Source organism: Dysidea avara, chromosome 3, assembly GCF_963678975.1.
Source record: "Dysidea avara chromosome 3, odDysAvar1.4, whole genome shotgun sequence".
Classification (NCBI taxonomy): Eukaryota; Metazoa; Porifera; class Demospongiae; order Dictyoceratida; family Dysideidae; genus Dysidea; species Dysidea avara.
In genome coordinates, this window is record NC_089274.1 from 19536708 (window position 1) to 19562046 (window position 25339).

Sequence of the window (25339 nt, forward strand, 5' to 3'; positions counted from 1 at the left end):
CAAACAATTCTGGCATGTTTGCTCAACATTCTTGCATTCAACACACTATAGAAAGGAATGAAGGCTGTTAGATGCATCATTAGGCTCAGATGATTATAGTGTCTTGTTTGGTACAGAAACCGTTTCAATACATGCAGCAGTTGGTGAGATAATCAACGGAATGTAGACAGACAGATGGCTAATATTATTATAGATAGAAAATTATTTCTGGGTAATGTAACGAGTTTTACAATGACATAATGGTACTACAAACAAATAAGCATGTACTACTACTACTACAACTCTGATTATAACTTTACAGAATTCTATGCAGTAGGCTGTTGTAGGTAAGACACTGGTTGTACTTTATAAGGATCAGATACAAGAGAATTGATGTCTCGATGGTGGACTCTTCCTGGGCTTTCGTCATCACTTGAGAAACCTTCAACTCATCATGCAGCAACTTCTCTTTAGGTTCAGATAGTTTCTTCTGAGCTTGAAATATCTCCTCTCTATATAATCTTTCCTGAACTTGTTTTTCTCTAACCGATATCTTTTGAGCCTTTTCCTTTTTTTCTTCAGCAAATTTCTTTTGAGCCAGTTTTTCATCCGCGTGTTGTTTCCAAATTGCTTGAAGACGTGCCTTTCTTACTCTAATACTTGTACTATGTTTTCGCCAAAGATGAGTATGAGCTGTTGATACTGTAATAGATTTCTTACTACCTGCTTCTTCAGCCTGTTCTTTAAGTGGTGTATGTGGAGGACAGGTACCAGATGAGTAGTCACTAACTTCACCTTGATCATTTTGGTTGCCATGCTCAACTATCTGATTTTGGTCAATGACTTCATTTAATTCATCTTGACTGTCTCCATCACTCACAAAAGTGACTTCAGTAGTGTGATTTTGACTATCATGAATGTTCCTTTCAGCACAAACTAACACACCATCACTTAGTGACATGGAAGTATTATTTGAGCTAGAAGCTGAGTGCAGCTAGAAGCTGAGTGCTTAGACTTTGGACTGCTGTTTGAAAATGCAAGAACTGCACGCTCCCTCTCAGCTCTAGCAGATGGGGTATTGCTTCTCAACTGAGCCCATTGGTCTTGAATTTGTTTAGACAATTTATGACATTTTCTGATTTGTTCTGTAAACATAACAATAACTTGTCTCTAAAAATGAATGACAATTAACATATACATTAATAGAGAGGTTTAATAATTGTCAAATAGAGCGCATGCTTTCTTATTCTCAGATGCTCTTGACTGCTTTATTAGGGTAATTACATGACTGCACTAATAGAATACATCAATTGCCCATGTATACACTAATTATGGTAAGGAGGAACCACTTTGCAACAAAGTAGTTAAGCTTCCTGATTTCAGTAACAGCATGCAATAAACTCGAACTCTGAGTTAACCTGTATGGCTTTGTACAGCAACAATGTTTGGGCTGTTTCTATTCAAAAATGATAAATGAAATCACAGACCGTGACCACTATATCCATTGAGAAGCCTTGACTCTCCTTGTAAACTGTGTTATGCCTGTGAAGCAAAACAACAATAATATGAATGAATGGCAAATCTCAGTTTCATCAATGTATATATACCTTCTTTTCATTTTAATACTCAGCCTGTATTGTATACCTTCTGCAAGAACTATATGAAAGTTGATGTCAGACAAGTATTTTTTGGTGTGTACTCTATTAGAGAATATTTACTTTGCAATCCTGATTATAAACCACTGTCATGGTTCACGATACACACTTCAACTGCACTTGGATGCTGGTTGTGTACCACAGACTTGGATACACAATTCATTTTCACTGGTACAGCTGATACAAGACACTTTCACATAACTAGTTTACAATCACACAACAAACCTCTGTTTCGTGGCTGCATCAACTGTTTCTGTACCTTGCCAGCCGAGTCAGTAGTTACATGTTTATCAGCTTGATTAGAGGACCCTTCAGGTTGCAACCTGTACCAGAAAAGTGACATAACACCACAATCATATTTTATCATTTGTAGCAGTGACACTGATGAACGTATACATACATACATACATATTACATGCTAGGCTTGCTCAGGCTCACCCCAACATATGTGGTGTGTACTAGTGCTGAAACGATTATTCGGTTATTCGACTATTCGGTCGGCATGACACTATTCAATTCGTTACCACACTATTCAAATAATTGTTTGCACTTTGTACACTGTATTCAGATGGAAAAGCCAGCCTTGAAACTTAAGATTGTGAATGAAGTGATGTATCTATGCTGTAAAAATTTTAGAAAAGATAGAAATAGTTCTTAAGTTTTACCTTGCTCCCTAACAAAAAGTTTCAGTATTTATTCAATAGAAGTATAAGCTTAAAGAATAATCAAATATTCAGTTGTTTTGTTAACAACTATTCGAATAGTAAAAATTGATATTCGTTTCAGCACTAGTGTGTACTACTAGTATATAGATAATGTCACTGATGTCCTACATGATAACAAGTACAAAAAACTAGCTGCCTTGATATATGTAATGGTCGGCTAGAAGAGCCAATATGGTGTGGTTTCTTAATCAGATTATCAACTGCGTTGAAAAAGCCAGTAAGCCAGACCTGCCTGTCGGTGATGTTCATGCATACGTAGATTTGTGCTACCTAGTGATAGAATCCTTAATGCAGAATTGCCTCCTACTTTTAGTAGCCAACAGAGCAAATTAGAGCAAAACCTATCAGCCATTTCTGAAATGAAAACCCTCAAAGTTTGTGCCTTAATTTTGTTTCACACACAACAACCTGCCATAAAACACAAATGTGATTTGAAAAGGTCGTTTGATTTACTCTGAACTGTTATTGCTATAAAAGTGAGCAATTGAATGTCACAGGAAAAGTTTGTCCAACAGACTTTATTAACATTCTTATAAATAATGTACATCTTCCTGAACTGATGACCACTACTATGGTGGAAACTGTTAATGTGGTTCCAGTACTTTGTAAAGGGGGTTTCCAACAGTAGTACTGAAATACAAATGCAGGGGTTTGGGGGCACAGCCCCTACACATTGAGAGACCTAAATATTTTAATGCTTAACTTAGCAGCAGATTGTTGTATGAATTAGCACATCAATGTGATAGTGATGGTGCTACACATAGTTATAGATACTGTGCGGCAAAAATTGAATGACTTGTAATTGTGACACGAAAATATTATTTCTAACTACGATTAAGTCTACTGAGGATTCACTTTGTACACTCAAGTGATATAAATACAGGATATCTATGACTAAAAAAGCTGCAGACTAGCAAGTATTCAGTTTTGCATCACTTACATTCAATGTTTGTATGGCCTAGGAATATTCTTCCGCATAAATTGGAAACAGTGAAAAACCTTGAACTTCCAACACTCTACACCATTTCCAACACTCTACACCATTTCCAACACTCTACACCATTTCCAACAATACAGTTCCTTTTGACAGGTACACCTTTGCAAGGCATATCCTTTTGTGGAGATTTGGTGGTGATTTGTTTTTCATGGATCTGTGGCTTAAATCACCATTTCTACCATGTAAAGCAACAGGCCAGCCTGGATGCTATCATTATATTTCCACCTATTAGTTTCATCATGTCCTGCCCTGTGGTAGCTGTACTGCTAAATCAAGGGTTCTAAACACTTCAAACACAAACTCCTCCCCCTCAAATTGCCTCAAACTGTCTAGGCATACTTGCTGGCCAAAACATTGTGTTTTTGTTTCTCACTGTAGGCACATACCTAACAGTTGTTATTTTCTGTATTTGGCAACCAGTTTAACAAGTACAGATCTGTGACATTGTGTCCTACTAATGATGAATCACTACAATTAATACTCAATCTTCTTTCAGGCAAGTCCATAACTTCTTTTAGTATGGATGACATTGTACATAATCATGAAGATGAACAGGCACAATATCCAGTCAAATTTCTTAATAGTCTTACGCCACATGGAATGCCTCCCCATAGGCTTAGACTGAAGGTTGGTGCTGTTGTAATTCTACTGTGAAACCTGAACTTATGTGAAGGCTTATGTAATGGGACACGCCTGCTGATATGCCATTTGCATAATAATTGCATGGATCCAGAAGTTCTCACAGGAACTGCAAGCATACCAGAGTGTTGATACCTGGCTTACCTGCAACTTCCAGATTGTGATTACACCATTTGTGCTTTCCCAATGCCAATTCCCATTGCACCTTTCATATTCAATGACAATCAACAAGGCATAGGGACACACATTTGATAAAGTTGGTATTTATATTGAGCGACCATGTTTTTCCCATGGGTAATTGTATGTGGCATTTTCAAGAGCATGTCGGTTTGCTGATGTTAGCATACAAATCATGAAGTCAACATCACATGGCTGACACCATGGTGGAACATTTACATCTAATGTAGTCTATCCTCAGATATTGACTTGATTATTATGACACAGTTTGCTACAATAATATATGCATACATTTTTGATTTTGAATTGAATTTGTGTATTACCAAGTTCACTGTACATTGTTATGACATTAAATGTGTGTATAATACAATGAAATGTATATTGTATAGCCATAGTGTGTCATACATATTAGATGGAAATATGAACCAGTTGACCAGATCATGTCCTTGCAGGTATGTAATTATGTTAATGGTGGGTGAGTGGGATATTTTATAATCAGCCATATATCTAAGTGTGTGCATGATAAACAAAGTTCTCAATGCATGCGACAAACTGTAGCTACTCATGGTAGAACATGATACTGCTAATGGACTCGGTCACCATAGGAAATACTACATTGACTATACACAACATATTAACTACATAGAATGCCTTTTGTATAAGCGGATTTTTGTGTGAGTACACACATTGTATATTTAGTAGCAAAGCACAATTTTGCATGGGTAAAATACCTAAAGATGGATATTTATATGGCTACTTACTAAATACTTTCAAGAGGGCCCATATATCCTCTCTGTAGATTCTTTCCTGAGAGATGAATGTAACTTTACAAATGCTTTACTGTATGTTATTATTCACCACTTTTAAGTTCTTACAGTAAGACTAAACTGGTGTGTCTCCAGTTTAGTCTTACTGTAAGAACTTAAGAAATTTAAATTTCAAAGTGGACCCCCTCTCTCTATATGCCCCTGTTGGTCACTTGAGGACACTTGCATTATCCAGTTAAGGTTCTAGAAATTAAGCTGGAAAATCAGGACACCTTCATAGTCAGGGCACTATTGGTTGTTGCAAGGTGTTCATAGAACCTGTTAATGTGGACACTTGAGGACACCAACATATTCCAGACTGACACTTGTAGTTAAGGCCACAAAACATCCCTTAGTACATAAAGTGAACGGGCACCTTAATAATCAGGACATCACTATTTAGTCAAAACTTATCCATATTACACAGGTACCATTGTACTACTAGTACTCTGACTAACCTTACAGAATTCCTAGCAGACTGCTGTTGTGAAGTAGGTAAGACTCTTGTTGGTGCAGCTGATGGGTATGGTATACATATGGAAGGATGGGGCTGGATTGGTGCCTTAGTGAGTTCTTGAGTTTTTGTCATCACTTCTCCAGCAGACTTCTCTTCAACCACTTGTTTCTCTTGACCTCTAGCTTTATTCCCTTGAATTACCTTCTCTTTTTCCTGAACTAGAGTTAGACTTTCAGCTAGCTTTTGTTGAGTTACATTTTGCTGAATTAAGCTTTGTTGAGCTGGCTTTTGTTGCAATTGAGCTAGTTGGTAATGAGCTAATTTTAGTTGAGCAAGATTCTCTTGAACTCTCATCTCCTGAGCTTTAATCTCTTGAATTATCTTCTCTCTTTCCTGGGACAGTTTTTGCTGTTGAGTTAGTTTTTGTTGAGCTCTGATCTCGTGAATTTCATTAGCAAGATTCTCTTGCATTATCTTGTCTCTTTCCCGAGTTACTTTTCGTTGAGCAAATTTCTCTGGAGCTCTCATTTGTTGAGCTTTATTCTCCTTAATCAAAGGAAAGACCTCAGCAGTTATATTATGGTTAGAAGATGTTTGATTGCCATCATCTTGCAAAATGGCCTCAACTACAAGATCTTGAGTTATACTCTGTCTTTGGCAATAATGATCAGACGCTGTCCAAAACATTTGACCATCATCATCATCTTGATCACTAACTTCATCGTGAAAAATGGTCTCAACTACCTGATTTTGATCAATGAATTCATTTGCCAGATCTTGATCATTTTGATCACTAACTTCATCTATCCAATTGTTTTGATCCATACCTTCACCTGCTTGAGCTTGACTATCTTGAAAAATGAGTTCATTTCTATTCCCTATATCAGCGACTTCAGCAGTGTGATTTTGACTCTCCCAAGTGTTCCTTTTAGTTTGAACTACCACACTATCACTTAGTGACAAGGTATCATTTACTAAGCCAGAAACTGGGTATTCAGTTACTGGACTGTTGGTCGAAAAAGCAAACGCCTCAGCTCTAGCAGATGGAGTACTGACTCTCATCTGAGCCCAATGGTTATGAATTGTTTTGGACAATTTATTTTGGGCCAGCTCCTGAACACGTGCTCTGTAAGCATAGTGAAAGTTAACAAGACATAATTCAACTGCACAACTACTAACACATACCTACATTTACTAGATGTTGCTTGTGTGTTAAGTCTGGAGGCAGTTTCCCTGATACTGCTGCTATAAGGCACTCTCACGTAACTGACTACACAGTTAACAAACCTCTGCTTTGTTGCTGTATTATCCACATCAGCATCCTTTCCAGTTGAATCTTTTAGCAGATTAGTCCCATCTATATCGACTCGATTTGTAGGTTGTAACCTATATCCCAGGACAGAACTCTGTATTTAAATGGATGAGTTTTTCATTTATCTGAACAAATTTATTAAACTTTATCTAAACAAAGTTATTTATTTTAGTAGAGCTTCTAAGCACTTTCTTTGTGCACTTTTTGATAAAAGCATGAAATTTGGTACATAGTTTGTATATACCATAAAGGTCATTTTACGATCGGGAGCCACCTCAGATTTGACCTTTGGTGACCTTTGTGTCCAATTTTGTACTTAAAATTGATAGTTTTTCCTCTAATTCATTTATACATGACTCAAAATCCACAACCTTGGTGCCAAATTAATGCTTTTACTCTAAAAAGCAAGTTGATACTTACAGAAAGTCTTTAGCTTTCTCTATTCAAAAGTTATAGAAATTTTTATAAATATAACAAATGCTATTTTTTCTCCTGCCCACGCATATACTTTTGATATGTAAAAGAAAGAAAGTTGCTTATTCAATTATCATACTATTCACCTCAACTGGGCATGAGTATCAGGAGCAGACCCATTAACTATCAAAGGGTGCATATAGGGTAGTAGGAGTACAGTATAGGAGGTGGGGATAACTCACTTGCACAGTGTATAAATTATACATAGTAGAGACCAATTTTAAATAATTGTATTAACCAAGTACGTGGGTATAGGCTAAGGTTGTAACATAGATTATATAGTAAAATACAGTTGGTACACGTTCTGATCCGTGACTACAGAAACGCAAGATTTTGTCCTCCCTCTCAAAGACCCATATATAGTAGCCCAGATTCGACTGAAACTTGTACAGTTACTTGTTTAATACTATTTCTTGAGTATAGGGTAGTATATATGTAGAACTTGAGCGGAAATGAATAAGGAGTATTTCACTTGGATTTCACTTTTTATTGCACAATTTGTCCTCCCTCTACTGGGCTTGCATGCACTTGCACATTTTGCGATAAGATTTACAAATTAACTTTATGTACATTAGTTCTATGTTATAGGCTATATATCTTTGTAATAACACGAAGGTGACACTAGGTCTGTAGGCGCGGATGGAGCATGCGGTTTCCAATCCCCTTTCTCTACAATTTATGGTTGTAACAAGGAACCTACGGAAGTGTGGAGGATACATGGCATCCCTATTACTGTTAGACTTGTACATACACTTACAGGTCAAGATAGCTGAGTTGATAGTTTGGAATATGTACGTATCTATAAAATCACCTTAGGAAGAGCTTTATGTAGAATTGGTGTACTAGCATAGAAGTACAACATTTGATTACATTAGAAACATGCCTTATGGCTGGTTGGTCTAATAGCTACTTACATGTACATTCGATTATTGACATATTTCACAGTCAAGGTTGATCTATTTACTCTATTCACTGAGAAATCTATTTATGCCATTTTGGTCTAGCCATGTACGCAGTGATACTGTTCTATAATTTCAATTTGTATTCCATTGTGTGAAGTGGGTGATACGTAATTATAGCTAACCTCTATAGGCCAAAAATGAAACTAGTCATGAGTTAGAAAGGCTCTGTTACTTTCTAGGTAAAATTTAAGAAAATTTTCACAAACTTCATGAGTGAATGATAACAAATTTGTGAAAATGTACGTTATTGTGATCATGAATGAATATGGTTGAGTTTAAAATATTATTTTGCTAGGCCGCACAATCTAGAATAATAATGAAAATTGCTTTTTACATGATTCTGTTCAACCCTTGATTCTGCCTATATGGTATAACAGGTTTGAATGGCAACAATAAAAATTAAAGTATATACCAAATGCTTATTACTTTTTAACATTCAAATATGAATATCCTGCTGTACAGATTTATTAACAACCATCGTTCACAAATATGGAGAGGCAAACTACCTTGGAGCTATGTCAATATAAGCTATATTATGGCCATATATAGTCTTTGGTTGTTTTTTATTTTTATAGCACAACAGTAGGGTTAATATATGAAATATATGATGTATTCACTTTATTCTCATGGAGACTACACGGTGTGATTATCTATACTTGATATCACTTAATCTGTTACACAGGATTTAATTGGTGCATATTGCTGCATATTATAGTTTTCCTATCCTGAAAATTAATACAACTGTAAATTAGGCTACTTAAACAAAATCATGTAACCTGATACCATACGTAGTTACTGTAATCACCTCAGGGTTATTTTGCTGTGGTATGTAGATAGACAAATGGCTGCATTAGACAAGCAGGCAATACAGTTTTTTGAATTTGCTGTTCCAGTGTCCCTGGTATGGAGAGGTGGTCTCTTTACACAGGTGGTTACTAAGACAGGGTCCACTATATAACTGTACAACAATTACTCAGGATGTAATAGAACTATGTGAAAACACTGTAGTATACATATATACAACTATAATGCATGATGTGTGTGGGCGGGTGAAAATATGATCTTATAAATAACTGTAACTTTTGAATAGAGAAAGCTACAGACTTTCTGTAAGCATCAACTTGCTCTTTAGAGTAAAAGCATTACTTTGGCACCAAGTTTGTGGGTTTTGAGTCATGTACAAGTGAAATAGAGGAAAAACTGTCAATTTTTAAGTGTAAAATTGGATACAAAGGTCACCAAAGGTCAAATCTGAGGTGGCTCCCAATCTTAAAATGACCTTTATAGTATATGCAAACTATGTACCAAGTTTCATGATTTTATCAAAAAAATGCACAAAACTTGCTTTTTTTAAGGTTAGGAGCTCTACTATTTGGACACTTTCAGTAGACAGGTGTTAGAGTCTCACTGTATAAAGGAAAAAAAATCAAGCCCATCGCACTTGCTATTATCAAGTTACACTTGTCTGAAGGCATCAGGCAGTTAGTCACTCAGTAGAAAATTCCATTGAATAATTTTGTAGCAATCTATTGGAAGCATATAGGGTCGTACTGAAAGTATTTCTGGGCTTGGTTATGCCTAACCTTTACTGCCAAGGTGTCAAGATGGTAGCTGGTTTTTAGGCGATTTTTTTGGCCAGAAAAACCCATACCTCCATGATCCCTAATGTACTGTATGATATAGCTATGTGTGTTCATTTGGAAACCCTATATTTTAACCACAGTATATTATGCTCATGAGTAACAGTAAAACAATAAGAAATGATATATCCCCACTGTGCATTTCCATTATAGTATCTTGAGCACAGTAGAGATATAACACTTCTTATTTTTTTACTGTGATTTAATGTTGTGCACTACTCCAGCTTGTTTCGGTATTTTTTATCGGTGTGCTATGGTCCCTACTCTCGTTGAAAATTCCAAATTTTTTTGTGTACTTGTTTGTTAACTTTTTTATATAAATAATGATTATGACTGGTGAACCCACGCATACCACATCTGAAATGGCACCACGCACCCCAGCTATATCAATAAGTGAAGTACGTACCACTATGCTTCATTGTCAGCTATGTTCAACCTATTACACAGCATTTTGAATCAAGAATTGTTCAAAAAACACCTCTGTAATCCACACATACCGAAAGAAAGAAATGGTGCCGCGTGCCCCAGTTATATCAATTATCGTCTGAAAAGTGAAATATCCATTACGTTTCATTGTTGGCTATGTTCAACTCGTTACACAGCAGTACGAATCAAGAACTGTTTGAAAAGCACCCCTGCAATCAAAATAGCCACTATGAAAAATACGGATGATTTCTGTTACGAAGGGAAGCCATCACGTGCTACTGCCAAATCGACACTTTTCGCTATCAGCAAAGATGAATGGGACACAAAGGAGGATACTGGTAAGTCCATGAGAGAATGCATTGTATGTATTGCGGTATGCCAAAAGGCACCTCTCAGGCTGAATCGACGTCGAACAGTGAAATAATCAAGCCCGTACGTAACCTTAGCCATTATCGAGTTACGCTTGTCTGAAGGCATCGTCAGTCAATTACTCAGTCAGTTATTCAGTCAGTAGAAAATTCCGTTTAATAATTCAAAAATTTTTTTGTAGTAACTTGTTGAAAGAGTGACCAGAGCGGAGCGAGCCAAAGTCACTCAGTAGAAGTGTTAGAATGTCTTTAAATTCACCAAATTAATTCTGGTGAATTTCGAGACATTCTAACACTTAAAATGACTACAGCTTCTGGGGGTTGTGCTACTGTGCCCCCCCAGCCCCCCTGCTGCCACAGATTCTATAGCTCCCCGCATATACTACTTCCTCTGCTACTGTTGCTGCCTACCACTGCCCATTTTACTTACTGTTGATCATTTACTGATTAGAACCGTGTATATTCAAGATGAATAATGATCAAAATACTGATATTGTATTATACGTTTCAATATTGACAATAGTACAATAATTATGTATGTTGTGAAGTGGAAGAGCAGGTTTACTATTACAAAATTTCAATGAAACTTGTGACAAGTGACTACTAAGTATAGGTTGTGATTATGTGCCATTCTGAAGGTCTCTAAAATAACGAAGAAACCGTGGATTTGTGCAATAACTGATTTAGACTATGGCTCGTACCGCTCTGGTCACTACCAGTAATGGTGACTTCCTGATTGAATTAGTGCTAAAATAACTCACTGGTAGACTTCCTAAATGAATACGATCATCTTTATGATCCAGCAATGCTTTCTTTATACTCTAGTGATGCTTTCTTTATACTATAGCGCTGCTTTCTTTATACTCTAGTGATGCTTTCTTTATACTCTAGCGAAGATTTCTGATGGTTGTTGTGACTGGAAACTAGCAAAGCACGTGACACGTGTGAAAAAAATTGTCACAGGTATATAATCAGTTTAGATACCTACCTGCCTGTATCTGTTGGATTTTAAATACCTCATTAATGACTAAACTTCAAAACATACTATGCGTGCCATAGTCTAAGTGGTAAAAGATACTGTACCTGTGTTTACAGTGGTTACAAAGTCAAACACAGACACTCTGTAATAATATATTGTAAAGGAACTTGTAGCTATAGCAGGAGTCTAAGATATATAAACTATGAATCAAATTCTACCCAATGCAGGCAAATTAATAGTTGAACCGGCATTCTGTCTTGTGGTCCACAGTGGAATGTTACACCTTTGCCTATGATGCAGTGGATAAGACAAACAACAATTAACAGTTAGATATGTTTTCAGACAATGAGCGACACAACATGTGCACCGGTTGGTGAAACAATTAACAAATTCAGATTTTAACTGCTCTATAAAACTTTGATATTTTGCGAAGAACTAACTATTTCTATCAGCATATACCTAATATTCCCAAAATTACACCACTAAATATACATCCCTTATTTACACTGCAGGTCAGTTTATAATGGATACTTTTGGAGCATCACAAAGGGTGTCATCAGTTGTCCACATTGACATGTGCTTATATGAAACTGGAGCACTGCTAGTTAGTTACAATGTGTCCATATTACACTAGTTCAACTGCTACTACTGCTCCTCATACTAACCTTACAGAATTCATTGTAGACTGTTGTTGGGTAGTGAATAAAACACTTGTTGGTTGTGCTGGCATGGCCAATGGGTAAAACACGTCATCTGGAGAATGAGGTTGGATTGGTATCTCTCTGGTAACTTCTTCTTGAGCTATAGTTATCCCTTCTTGAGCAGCTGCCTCTTCAACTGATTTTACCTCACTTAGTTGTTTTTGACCTCTTATCTCCTGAGCTTGGATTATCCCCTCCCTTTCCTGAGCTAGCTTTTTTTGCAATTGAACTAACCTTTGGGTTAGCCTTTGTTGAGCTAGGTTTTGGTGAGTTATCTTTAGTTTCTCTTGAATTTTAACTATCTTCTCTCTAGATAACTTTTCTTGAGCCCTTTTCTCTTTAGCTAGTGCTCGTTTCTCTTTAGCTTGTGCTAGTTTCTCTTTAGCTAGCTCTCGTTGAGCTTGCTTCTCTTGAGCTAACGTCTTCTTTTGAAAATTGTTTCTTTTAACATACTTCTTTCGAGTCAGTTCAGCTAGCCTTCGGATTGCTTTGACTGCTTTGAGTTGTGCCTGCCTAATCCTAGAATGCTTTTGAATAGGACGTGTACGAGCTGATGATACTGAAAGTAATTTTGTATTCCTGGGTGGTAACCAACTCCAACCACAAATGAGCCCCTCAGTAGTTATACACTGTCTTTGGCAATGATGATTAGAAGCTGTCCAATCCATTTGATTATCATCATCTTGATCATTAAGATTATTATTATCTTGATCATTAAGATCATCTTGATTAATGGTTTTGACTACTTCATCCTGATCACCTTTATAAATGACTTGATCTTGATCATTGACCTTGATTACATGATCTTGATCAATTTCATTGACTTGATCATTTTGTTCAATAACTTCATCAATCTGATCCATAGTCTTATCTGCTTGAGCTATATCGTGTTGATACATAATTTCATTTCCATCACCAACATCGATGACTTCATATTCAACACTGTGACATTGACTATCCTTAGCGTTTTTGTCAGCCTCAACTACCACACTGTCATTTAGTGACAATGTAGCACTTCTTGAACCAGAAGCTTCTACCTGTGATGTCACCATTGTCAATATTATACCATCATGATAACATGCCCACCTGTCCATTATGGTTGTTCATGTAGTGTAGATGAAATTTCCACATTGTGGTGAATGTCCGGTCACAACATGGGCATGTGATAGTGCCACACTGTGTGTAGTGTTGCCGAATGCCACTCAGAGAGGTGAACTGGCAGCCACAGAACTACGCAGCACACCACACAGTAACATGCAGATATTCGTGTATTACCCCAGATACGAGATTAGGGCTTAATTGGTAATTGATTTAGTTGCATAATTTGCTGTGAAAATTAAAACACAATCACATACTGTAGTTTGAAACTCCCACCTCCCAAAAGCCACTGATAACAATGGCTTTTTGTTTTGTGTGTGTGTGATTGTGTATATCACATTATATTACTATGGAAACACAAAACAACCAAGACACACACATACACACACACACACACACACTTGGGATACGAGTGTATCATACAGTACGGTAATGGTAGTACTGTATATAAGGGATCATGGAGTTTTGGGATTTCTTGCACTTCAAAATCACCCAAAAAACAGCCGCAGTTTTCTTTCAAACAAACTGGCTTAGCATACCCAAGCCCAAAAATGTCTTCAGAGCAACCCCAAATCTTTCCAACAGTTTCTATGAAATTTTAAAAATTTCCTATTTAACTAGATTTTCTACTAACTGACTATCTAACCAACTAACTGATTCCTTCAGCTAAGCATAACTCGACAATGCATAAGGCTACAGGCTTTTGTTAAGTCATCCCTAGACATTTTCGCCAACCGCAGTATGTATAGTACACACATCACAGACTTACCCCTGTCCTCCTTTGTGTCCCAGTTCTCTTTGCTGACAATGCAAGGTGGTATAGCAAGATGTGGCTTCCCTGTGGCTGTGGTGGTAGCTATTACGCTTATTGCCCATATTTTCCATAGTGATTGCAGAGACACTTCTTGTACTGTTCTTCATTTGTACCACTGTGTAACAGGCGGAGCATAGCTCAAGACAAAGTGTAATGTCCACTGCATTTTCAGTAATTAATTGTTGTGGCAAGCATTTAGATGCAAAATTAATTTTATGGCATGCCTGGTGCCATTGTTTCTTTTGATGCGGTATGTGCAGGTTCATTAGTCATAATGATGTTATAAAAAGTAAACAAACAATTAGAAGGAAAAATTATAAATTGGATTAGGGATCAAAGAATAAAAAAAGTAGTGAAACAAGAGAATATCAAACAAGTAGTGAAACAAGAGCTAGAGGTTGCCTATACCTGCAAGTATACTAATAGACATTAATCCTTTGAAGCGTACCAAGGGAATAGTAGTGAAACAAGAGAGGTTGGCTAAAGATATAAAATTTAAACTTTAAGCACTTGATGTAGCAGGATGCTGCAGAATGTTGAGATAGTAGTGCATGTAATAAAACGGTGGTTCAGTTTCAAATTAACCTCTACAAATGATTCAGTGTGATTCAAAGGGATTCCTCTGTACAATTCTGTAATTTGTAGTATATTCTATGTAGCAGGATGTTGCAGAATGTTGAGATAGTAGTGTACGCAAAACTTGGTGGTATACTATATAATCATATGTCTAATTAATTCCTAATACTTTCAGGAATTTCCCTAAAATTTCAGTTATTTCACATACTATATAAAATTTAAACTTTAAGCACTTGATGTTGCAGAATGTTGAGATAGTAGTGCACGCAATAAAACGGTGGTTCAGTTTCAAATTAACCATCAACTGTAGCATTACAACAAGTTAATGTCAGTCGTTTAATAGAGAACCACAAACAATTAGCCTTTTGTTCCAAGCTGATATTGTTCACTTGTCAACCGCCGTCCAAGAAAGTGGTATACTATATAATCATATACTTAACTTGTTGGATTAATGTCCATTAGTATACTTGCAGGTATAGGCAACCTCTAGCTCTTGTTTCACTACTTATTTGTTATTCTCTTGTTTCACTACTTTTTTATTCTTTGATCCCTAATCCAATTCTAATTTTTCCTTCCACCTGTGTCTTACTTATTAGAGTGTACATAAATTTACCAGATCACGTTGGCAGACTCAGGGGTACAGAGTCCCATATAGACAACATATAACAGTATCCAGCCCACCTTGTACATCGGACAACGTATTATTCCATTTGAGTTTAGCTCCTCCTTCCAGTAAGTTAGCAATAGCTTTATCTCCACCTTCCACAGTAACCACATGTTAGCAACACCATTCACTAGCAACACATACCAACCTTCTTTTTCTTACTGTCCATTTCTCTATCAATGCCATTCTTTCTAGTAGCAGTTTCAGGAGCAGCAGTAGTAACTTCTGTGCCACTAGTGCTCGAGTCATTCTCAACAACTGAAGTCTCTCTGTCAACTTGTGCAGTGTCCTGATTGGCTGAATTGTCTGTAGGATCATCTGATTGGCTGAATTGTGACTGCTGTGGTGTCTTGTCGTGTGTGGCAGAGCAGTGCTCAATCAGTTCATCTCGTGTCAAATACACCTTTTTACATGTCTCACAGAAGTAGTAGGGTAATCTTTCAGTTCGTACATGAAAGGATAATTCCGATTGTCTGTAACAATACAACAGGATAATCCTCGGTTGTTCGACAGCCAATTTTGGAACATTTTGATAAACCTATTCATTGCTACAGAAGTGATCACGATTTTTTGCATTTTTTTTTACAGAAAATGGTACACTTTTCTGCCTATAACTTTAACAATAATACAATACAATTAGCCAAGAAACTAAAGTTGTGGTAAAGTTAACTTTAGACTGTTTTTTCCTATTGTGTGTCAAACACACTATTCTAGTCACAGTGTGAATTCAGTTACAAAAATGCTTGAAAGAATGGCTACTCTGGTTTAATTATGACCTCTTAGGTGGCTACCTCTAGTCTTACCTTCCTTTACAATGTGAGTTTGTGATTGATGACATCAATTATTTGTGGGTGCCACATGTCTGTAATTGTGGTGGGAACCCAGTTGCTGACTATAGGCTTGTTTTCATCAGTGCGGTACACATGCATGCTAACACTATAGGACTGATGATTTTTGCTGTGAAAGTCTTAACTCAGTCAGGAAAAAACTAGCTTTGATTGTTGTTGCTGACATCACATCATTTATACTATTGTGCAATTGTGAACTTAGCTTATTGCATGCTACTCCACTTGTAGCAACAACAAGTTTGAGTTGTGCTACTTCTAAAACCTAGCTGTCCAGTAATCATGAGCAGATTCAGGATTTAGAGATGAGGTGTTAAGGTAATGGGTATACATGCATGAGTAGGGGGTCTGGAAGGCTACAGCTTCCCAGAAGCTATAGGCATTTCATATGAAATTTCAGTACTGAAATTTTTGACATATATATAGTAGTAGGTTTGTGTACTATTTAGTTTGTGGTAATAATTTCTAAGTGGTTTTTATTCAACATGAATGTGTGTGTGTGCGTGCATGTGTGTGTGCGTGCGTGCGTGTGTGTATGTGTGTGTGTGTGTGTGTGTGTGTGTGTGTGTGTGTGTGTGTGCATGTGTGTGTGTGTGTGGGGGGGGGGGGGGGGTAAGCAACAGTAGTGATTTCCACAAATAGTTTATTTGATCCTAAAGTAATTTGTATTGTGTAGTTATGGAATAGACATCAGTATGAAAATTTGTAGTTCAAGTACTATGCCAAGGGCATGCTTAACCTCCAAGGGGAGTTTGAAAATGGATACACTTGGAAGATTTTGTGTTGTACGTGATGACAGTTCTGTTAGAGTATTTAGGTGTTCCAGTATCTTGATCTTTAATAAAATACTTCTTTGGTATGAAGGGTGGAGGAGAGGAATATGTGTCTCCTGTGCCCCCCTTGGACCCACTACTAAATGTGTTAAAGAAGAAAAAAGTACTTTGAATGGCTTTAATGTAGCACTGTAGCACTTGCTTCCCTGTGCACACCCCTGGTAATGCAATATGTGTTAAATTAATTGTGAACACAAAATGATAATGTCTGGTAAGATTCCTTCATTTGAAACATCTTCCACAATTACAAAGAATGCACTTTTTCTGGCATACTTTGTTGACAGTACAAGTGTTTCTTTGCAATTATTTTCTACCAATGATCGATCATTCTAAAAACAAACAATTAAATCATTATGACATGTTTAACACAGACAAAGCTAGTCACTCTTTACTGCAAAACATGTGTTGCAAGTCTAAAGAAAGAGAAACATAACCGGACTCTGGACTACTCCGCATGAATGTGACTTTTTGACTTTAGTCGGTATCTGCAATGTTGCAAAACACCACCTAGGAGTCACCACTAACAAACATAGTCTTGATAAAGACTGATCTACCTTCCCCCTTCCCCCCCTCCCCCAGACACATACATACACACACACGCACGCACACAATTTAACCAAAAATAACCCAGGTGCACGCTCCAGGTACATGCTCCGCACATTAATTCTGTTTTTACACTTATAATTCATACCTTGTATCAGTGCCATTTGTATCAGTTGCCTGTCCCAATGACACCATTATTAATTACACAATGAGGGATCTCCCCTCACCTGTTCTATGGCAGGTGGTTTACTGATATAGTGAGTAGTAAATTTTGACCCTTCAGTGAACGTCTTATCACAGAGACGGCAAGAAGTGGAACCCCAAGGTTGATGATGAATTTTCTTTATGGACTTCTGTCTGATCCCATAGTACTAGAATAAAGTTACAAAATAATTACAATAATATCAATACATGTACCGGAAGCATTACCACTGAAACCTATAATTTCCAAACACTAGTCTGTGGTGGAACTACGTAACACATACGTGATATTAAAGTTCCTTTTTAGGGAGGGATAGATTTTTAGAATTTGATGTTTTCTCAGTTCTTGAAAACTTTACTTGTAAATAGAGTTGCTATTTTCCCTTTCTTTTGTGTATCAATTCTTTTCACAAAGTATCAATTGTAATGGCTTCCCAATGGCTTCCCTGACAGAAACCATCCATATTTTCTGTAGTTGCTACATTGATTACAACTGTTTTGGAATCATGTAAATACTGTGTTATTGTAGTGGTTTTAAATGTTGTTATTATAAGTCATTAGAAAGCTAATTTTAAGATATCGATAATAAATCGCACAATTTGAAAGCAGTACAAATCTAAACACTTAAATGTCCATCTTTAGCTAGTATATACTGTATAGTTAAACATTTTTTATTTTATTAAATGCTATCCCACTAGGGACCTAGCTGTGAGAAGGCGAAGCCTGTGAATACAGGGAGTCTGAAACATGTAACTGAAACATTGAAGAATGTAGAAAAAATCCCAGACCTTTTATTTTCTGTTATTTTACTTCTAACTAATATTTATTTCTATGATGCAAACTGTGTTATGCAGTATAAGCCAGTACAAGGATTATACCAGCTGTATTATATATACAATGCAAATTGTTGGCATGAACGTATGGTCATTATAGTCTTAGATATATAGATGGTGTATTTTATGACATACACATGTGGCTTGACCATTGGCTTACAGAATTTTAGTTGCTTTGGCATTGGAAAAACTACTTGTCAGTCAAATGTATTTACTAAAGCATCAAACTAATTTGCTATGCATGTTTCAGGGCTATTACAGTTTTCTCCAAGCTGTGTACTGGCAAGCATAGTTGACATTCAAAGAAGTGGTTTAGACTCTAGACAATCTTTCATTCTTTCTTATCATCTTTTAGTTTCCAGGCAACTGAAGGATAGATTTATCATTGTCGCCATGACAAAACTAATCCATGTTGAGACTAAGACTTCCCTACAATTGCTATAGTCTATAAGTTAAAGAGGCAACGTATACCCTTTTCGTAGCTGTATGTGATTCATCTGTTACAGAGCACTACAAATATATAGTGTGCCTACAATCAATCTGCTGGAGGTACAACTTTAGTTCAAATTTGTTGGTACAGACAACATTTAAAAAAAATATTGTTAACCTTAGACATGGGATACTCAATGTATCCTTTTTCCTTCAGCTCATCCTTCCATAAATTCAATTTCATTGACTGAAAAGAGTAAATACATAACAATATAATACTCACATATAGGCTTTCACGGCCAGACTATTATCTCTATATCATTTGTTAGTAAGATATAAGTTGAGGCATGTGTGTGTGTGTGTGCGTGTGTCTGTATTTGCATCAAACCTCAACCATTATTTCACTGGTTAGCTATAGTTTTATTACATTTGTTAAAAATGATAATTGTACTACAGCATTCTCCTGTACCTATTTAACTACACACACACACACGCACGCACACACAACTCAGCCTATGGAACTACACCAGACCCACATTGCTGACCAATGATATCATAAATTTATAACAAAAAGGTGAGACAGTGATTTGCTCACATGAAACTAGTGGTTACTGTACCCCTTGATGTACCTTTCCTAAATCATATGACCTCTGCCATCTGGCCTGACGAGGTAAAACGCATCTGTGGCTACTTCCTGACAAATTGATGTCATTTACTGCAACACTGTTCTTCTTAGGGGGTCCTCTTGTGACACTGCTCTCCCCAGAAGGTTCCCCCTGTGAAGATGCTTTATTAGAATCAATGCCTTTAAATGAAATGTCATTTTGTTTTAAAAGTACAAAATCTGTATCACTAGTAGATGGGTGGCTGTTATGTGTAGCAGGAGTGTTACGGGTAACAGAAGAGTTCATTGAAGTGATAACCTGTGATGACGAGTGATGTGATAGTGAAAGGAGATTGGTGCAATTTTCATGTTGAGTGGAAGGAAGGGTGGGCGGGCTGCTGTCAACAAAATGTTGTACAGTACAAGTAAATACATTATTATATAATACTCACGTAGTCTTCCATGGCTCATGTAGGCTCACGTAAGCAGTTGTCATTGTAACAATGGGAGTCACAGAAATGGATGTAATAGGCATGGCAGCAGAAGCCATAGCAGTACTAGTTGCATCACTAGAAGAAGACAAAATAGTAGTTGTTGGAGCCGTGGTAACAGTAGTCATGGTGGAGGGTGCTAAGGTCACAGCAGCAGTAGTCATGGTAACAGAAGATGGAGAGTAATGCATGATAGTTTGATGACGAGAGAGATGGTCAGCAGACATAAACACATCTCCACACACTGGACAACACTTGCACATCAGCTACAACAGCAACAAAATGTGTTACAAGTAGTCAATAGTATTACTACTAACACAATTCAATTTTTCGGTAAACACTAATCTACGGATCTCAGCAAACATAGTTGCATGGACACGCATAGCACAGTAGTACTTCCATTCTCCTGTGCCAGTGTTCATATATAAGTTTTATTTTTATTTATTAAGACTTCACAGCACAAGAGCTGAAGGTCTGCAGACACCTGGTCCTACAGCCTGTTTAAAGTTGTTATATAAAGTATGTTTAAAAAAGTTAAGAAAGGAGGAAAAATCCATGACTGGATCTGGACAGCCTCAAACCTGCAGCCATCTGATTAATGCTAGAACGCTTACAGGAATCTGCCAGGCAGTCAGGATGTTTTCTCCTTGTCAAATATATTGCTCAGACAACTGAGTTTGTTTAGATAAATGAACACTATTGGCATAAAGCTGGACTTAAAGTAATCATAATAAAATAGTCACTGAAAAGTGTTCTTTTAACTGTCCTTTCGACTCTTCTATTAGAGTATTTTCACATTTAAAGTCACAGTTTTATCAGAAAATACATTAATTTGCTTCATTTCTGGATTTACTGTTCAGGAAAATATTTGGAAACAATAGGCGAAGAAGTATAGGAATAGTTTAAAGCATGCTATACATGTGTATACCTCTATGGAGAGTTTGGATAATGAAGGTCTACTGTAATATCAATCAAGAGTTCACAATATTAGCTTCATAATGGTAACAGTGTAGTGATGTGTGATATTGAATTATGGAGATGGTATTTTTGGTATGATAATTGCTGCTTGTGTTGGCATAGATATCGGAATTATTTGTGAAGGCACAGGTACGTAATACTATGTATGTGTATTTGAAATTCCGCAATGTACTTTAAATTATAAAAATACATAGTTCTTAATAATATATTATGTGCACCACATAACATAATAATAATATACTTGGTCCTCTTGATCATATACTTGCTCTACATGTGGTCTCCACTTCATGGGCATCTTTTTTGTCTACTGATGTACCCAGTTGTGAAAAGATTATCTCTGATGGGATTGACATGGCTGGTATTGCCAGATAGTCCTGCAGGGTAGCTTCCTTTTCCACCACACCAAGGATCGTCCTATCTATCCCATCAATGTACTCAACACTGACCAAGTGGATGGGTCTAATACTGTAAATTTTATCTTCCTAATAACCTAGCCATCTCCTTTCTGTTGATGTTATCAAACATGTAGCTACTTACAGGGTTTCATATAGGAGCACTTCCTTGGCTATTTGGTACTTAGGTCTCATCATCATCAGGGACCTGTGTCTCATCAATTACATTCTTTGCAGAGCTCAAATAATATAAGAGGGATTATTTACTACAAGATACTCATTGCTTGGCACTAATCATAAGCTCCCATGTGGCTTCATCCAGAAGTCGCAAGGTTTGAACAAGTTATTTTATCACATACCACTCTACAGCTGAAAGGCTTACTAGTGATCTTGTACATGAAGCACACATGATAGTAACTGCAGGATTTTGCAAAAGATGCTGAAGCATACAATAAATGCTGTTCCATCTTGTCGGATAATAACTAATTAAGTAGTTTTGGCAGGTTCAACAGTTCATGAAGCTTTTGCTCTTCAATCTTTCTGTGGCTTTAGTTGAGCAATTGTAAAATGACACAATAGCGTTCACCTCTTGTGTGCCTGAAGACATTCTTAATGCCAAGACATAGTGTATCACCTCACTTTGAAACCTTAACAGTTGTCCCACAGTCAGTGGACATGTGATTGATCTCCTTTGCCTACATGATTCATCTTACCAAAGGATAGCCATACTGCACTTTCCGTACTTGCTCCTACTTGTTCTTTGCTCCTTACGGTGCTCCCACCAGCTCCAGCACTTACATCTTCAACTTTTGATTCTGTGCCTAACGCCATTTTGCTGGCTCTTGATCATGTGTTGTGGTATAATCAACTTGATGTATGTTGCTAAAACTTAGTAAAACTTTTGATCAAGAATGTTCTTGTGTATGTATACCGAGTAAAAGGTGAACATTCAGAGAATTATGTTTGGATTTAACGTATGTACACTATTGTATTCCAATGATTTACCAAAGCAGTGGTATTTACTAATAATGTATATAGGAATGTTTAAACTTTAATACCGATATAAAACTTACAATTATATGCTTAAAACTATCAAAATATTGATACAGTGTATATTTTTTGGTATAGCGCATGTCACTGTAACAGTGTACCTTTTTCTCTACCACGTACCTCAGTAGGTGCCTTCTTGAGTTCACTGCTGGAGATCATCTGACATTGAGCAGTATGGTTGACAAGAAAGGAATAGTTGTGAAATTTTCTACCACAGTGGTTACACTTTAACACCTATGGAGCACCTTATACTATTAAACATCTGAAGGATATTGTAATATTTATACTCTATACCCCTCCCTTCAGATAGTATCATTCATTGTACATAGCTAGGCACCTTTTAAAAACACATTTTATGATGATGTCTATCTATAACACATGTTACACATCCAAACTTGTCCTTAAACTTATTGGTACCCATGTAGGCACACAGTACCAGGAAAATAGGAGGGCTGAAATTCCTCTATTTTTTTTCAAGGTTGAGATACGTACTCTAATAGACAATCATATAGTCTTCATAAAACAGTCAACAGCAGCATCTTATAAAACAACTATTATTTAAACAAATATAATACCTATACCGTGTAGTGAGTTTTTTCCAAGGGGACACAGTTTTGTGGATTGGCTGCCATCCATGACAATTTTCTTCATTGAATGCAGCTTGATCAAAATGGCATTATTTAAGTATTATAAATACTCAGAAGACAGAATATTAAAACACACTTGTTATGCTGTGAGTGCTAGGTAACTTACCTCACTACAAACAGGTACATGCTGCTCAAACTTGTTCTTGTTGGCATAGAACCATCCACATTTGCATGTGTACAATGTAGTGTTCTATAGTAAATGCCATATCATTATATGCCATCACACATAAATGGGCACGCACGCATGCACACACACACACACTACACACATTAAGGGACACACAAGCAGACAGAGAGACTACACACGTACAGTTCCACACTTCATGTAATGGTACTCCATGTCAGTAGCTGATGTACACTGGAATTGACACTTCTCATAGTTATGACATTGTACTGGCAACCCCTTAGCAATCTTAGTCCTCCACTTATGCTTCAGTGCAGCTCCTGGTTTCTAACAACAGAACAACTGTATGTGTGTAACACGTACGGATCAAATTTGATGAGTTGCCTAGATTATACTTTGAGTTTTCAACTATTGATTCTTAATTGCTATTGTCAAGTAGTCACCTGTAATCAGTATGCCTTTTCTATTTATGTGTGGACAAGAAATGCCTTTTCAAATGCCTACACACACGCATCAAAAAATACTTTGATTCCAGATAATTAATTGAGTCTGATACCTTTGTGCATGTGTATGTGTGTGCGTGTGTATGCTTGTGTGTATGTGTGTGTATGTGTGTGCATGTGTGTGTGTGTGTGTGTGTGTGTGTGTGTGTGTGTGTGTGTGTGTGCATGTGTGCGTGTGTGCGTGCGTGTGTGTGTGTACAACAATCAGGCACATACTTTAAACTGTGGTAGCTCAAGTGATTGCTTTAGTTGAGCTGCTTTTGATGAACTAGTATTGGTCATGGGCTGTATTGCAGCACATATAGCAGGTTTACTGTGAATGAGAGATGTAAATTCATCTTCGTAACGTGTTGGTCGGGTAATTATCAATCGTTTTGGTCGGTTCACTACAGAAAAATGTTGAACTGGTTTTGTTGCACTGGTTATGGCTTGTACAGCAGGTATATCATGTTTAGCCCGAACGGAAGGTGCAAACTCATCTTCATAACGTGGTGGTTGGGTAGTTTTCAATCGTTTTGGTCGGTTCACTACAGACAGCTGTTCAGCTGGCTTTGGTACACTGGTCATGATCTGTAGAGCAGCAGCTACTGTAGCAGGTAGTTTAGCAGTTACACCAACCGGTTCAGCTAGTTTAGTGCTCAGATTGCACAGCACCACTAGCTCCTGCTATGGAGGTGTCTTATATATTCAAGTGGTTGATCACTATTTCTCTTGTTCTTTGGCTTTGCTCGAAACTGTCAGTTGTTTGCGTCTTGCTTCAGCTGTAGTTAATTATAAAGTAAAATACCGTGACCCTCGCGGTGACCACTCAAAAATATTGTGCAGCCAACTGAAAACATCACACCTTTCCGCCTCAACACTGGCCACTGATCTCCTAGTTTATCCTTTTACCATTGATACAATCAGCATTGCAGCTCCATATAGTGCGAGGTACGTACAGTGGCACACGCGACAATCTAATTTGACAGCTCGGGCGTTGTTTAGAATACCGGTAGCTAATCTGAATCATTGTAGGTGGGCGACTCGGAGGATTGAGGCAGTTTCGCATCATCTACTCCAATAGAACAGTCAAGTCTCAAGTTATAATACTTTAAAACAGTCAGTTATTGAATACAAGCAAAGGTGGAGCAACAGGGATAAATCGTCGAGGGAATTCTGTTGTACCTAGTCTCAATTGATACCAAGATCGTTGAGGTCTAGTAGTTATAGCTGTATGCTACATGCAAGCATCAATTTAGATTTTCTCATTTTTCTGAGCTTGATTAAAATACTATCTGCATGTTGCTGACTGCTTCATGTGGTTGGCTGTAGCTATAGCTATCTATATAGATTAAGATATGATGTACTGATTTTGCAGAAGTTTGACAAATGATTCATTCAAAATCAGGAATAATTATGTGGCCATTCTGTTAATGTT

At 37.1% G+C, this 25339-nt stretch overlaps 1 protein-coding gene across 1 annotated transcript; it reads right to left on the reverse strand.

The window, feature by feature from the left end:
• Nucleotides 1-980: 980 nt before the first annotated feature.
• On the reverse strand, nt 981-24945 carry LOC136249988 (uncharacterized). Its single transcript, XM_066042125.1, has 20 exons — nt 24139-24945; nt 23606-23746; nt 23402-23485; nt 22769-22882; nt 20190-20494; nt 19763-20135; nt 19312-19380; nt 17898-18041; nt 17819-17847; nt 15598-15922; nt 15467-15544; nt 13384-13527; nt 12262-13334; nt 8989-9141; nt 6723-6821; nt 6621-6680; nt 5437-6561; nt 1860-1957; nt 1698-1811; nt 981-1635 (listed from the first exon to the last, which is right to left on the reverse strand). Exons 1-19 carry the CDS (start codon nt 24487-24489, stop codon nt 1711-1713), a joined length of 4866 nt encoding a protein of 1621 aa, XP_065898197.1. The 5' UTR covers nt 24490-24945; the 3' UTR covers nt 981-1635; nt 1698-1710.
• Nucleotides 24946-25339: the final 394 nt, after the last annotated feature.

Bases quoted from the DNA above. Each gene is read 5' to 3' on its own strand.
- LOC136249988 (XM_066042125.1), bottom strand. From the start codon at position 24,489: ATGACCAGTGTACCAAAGCCAGCTGAACAGCTGTCTGTAGTGAACCGA. The intron at 13,528-15,466 runs GTGGGCTGGATA...TGTGCTGCGTAG, and splicing joins TACGTTGTCCGATGTACAAG to TTCTGTGGCTGCCAGTTCAC. The intron at 1,812-1,859 runs GTTTGTTGTGTG...GTCTTGTATCAG, and splicing joins GATGCAGCCACGAAACAGAG to CTGTACCAGTGAAAATGAAT.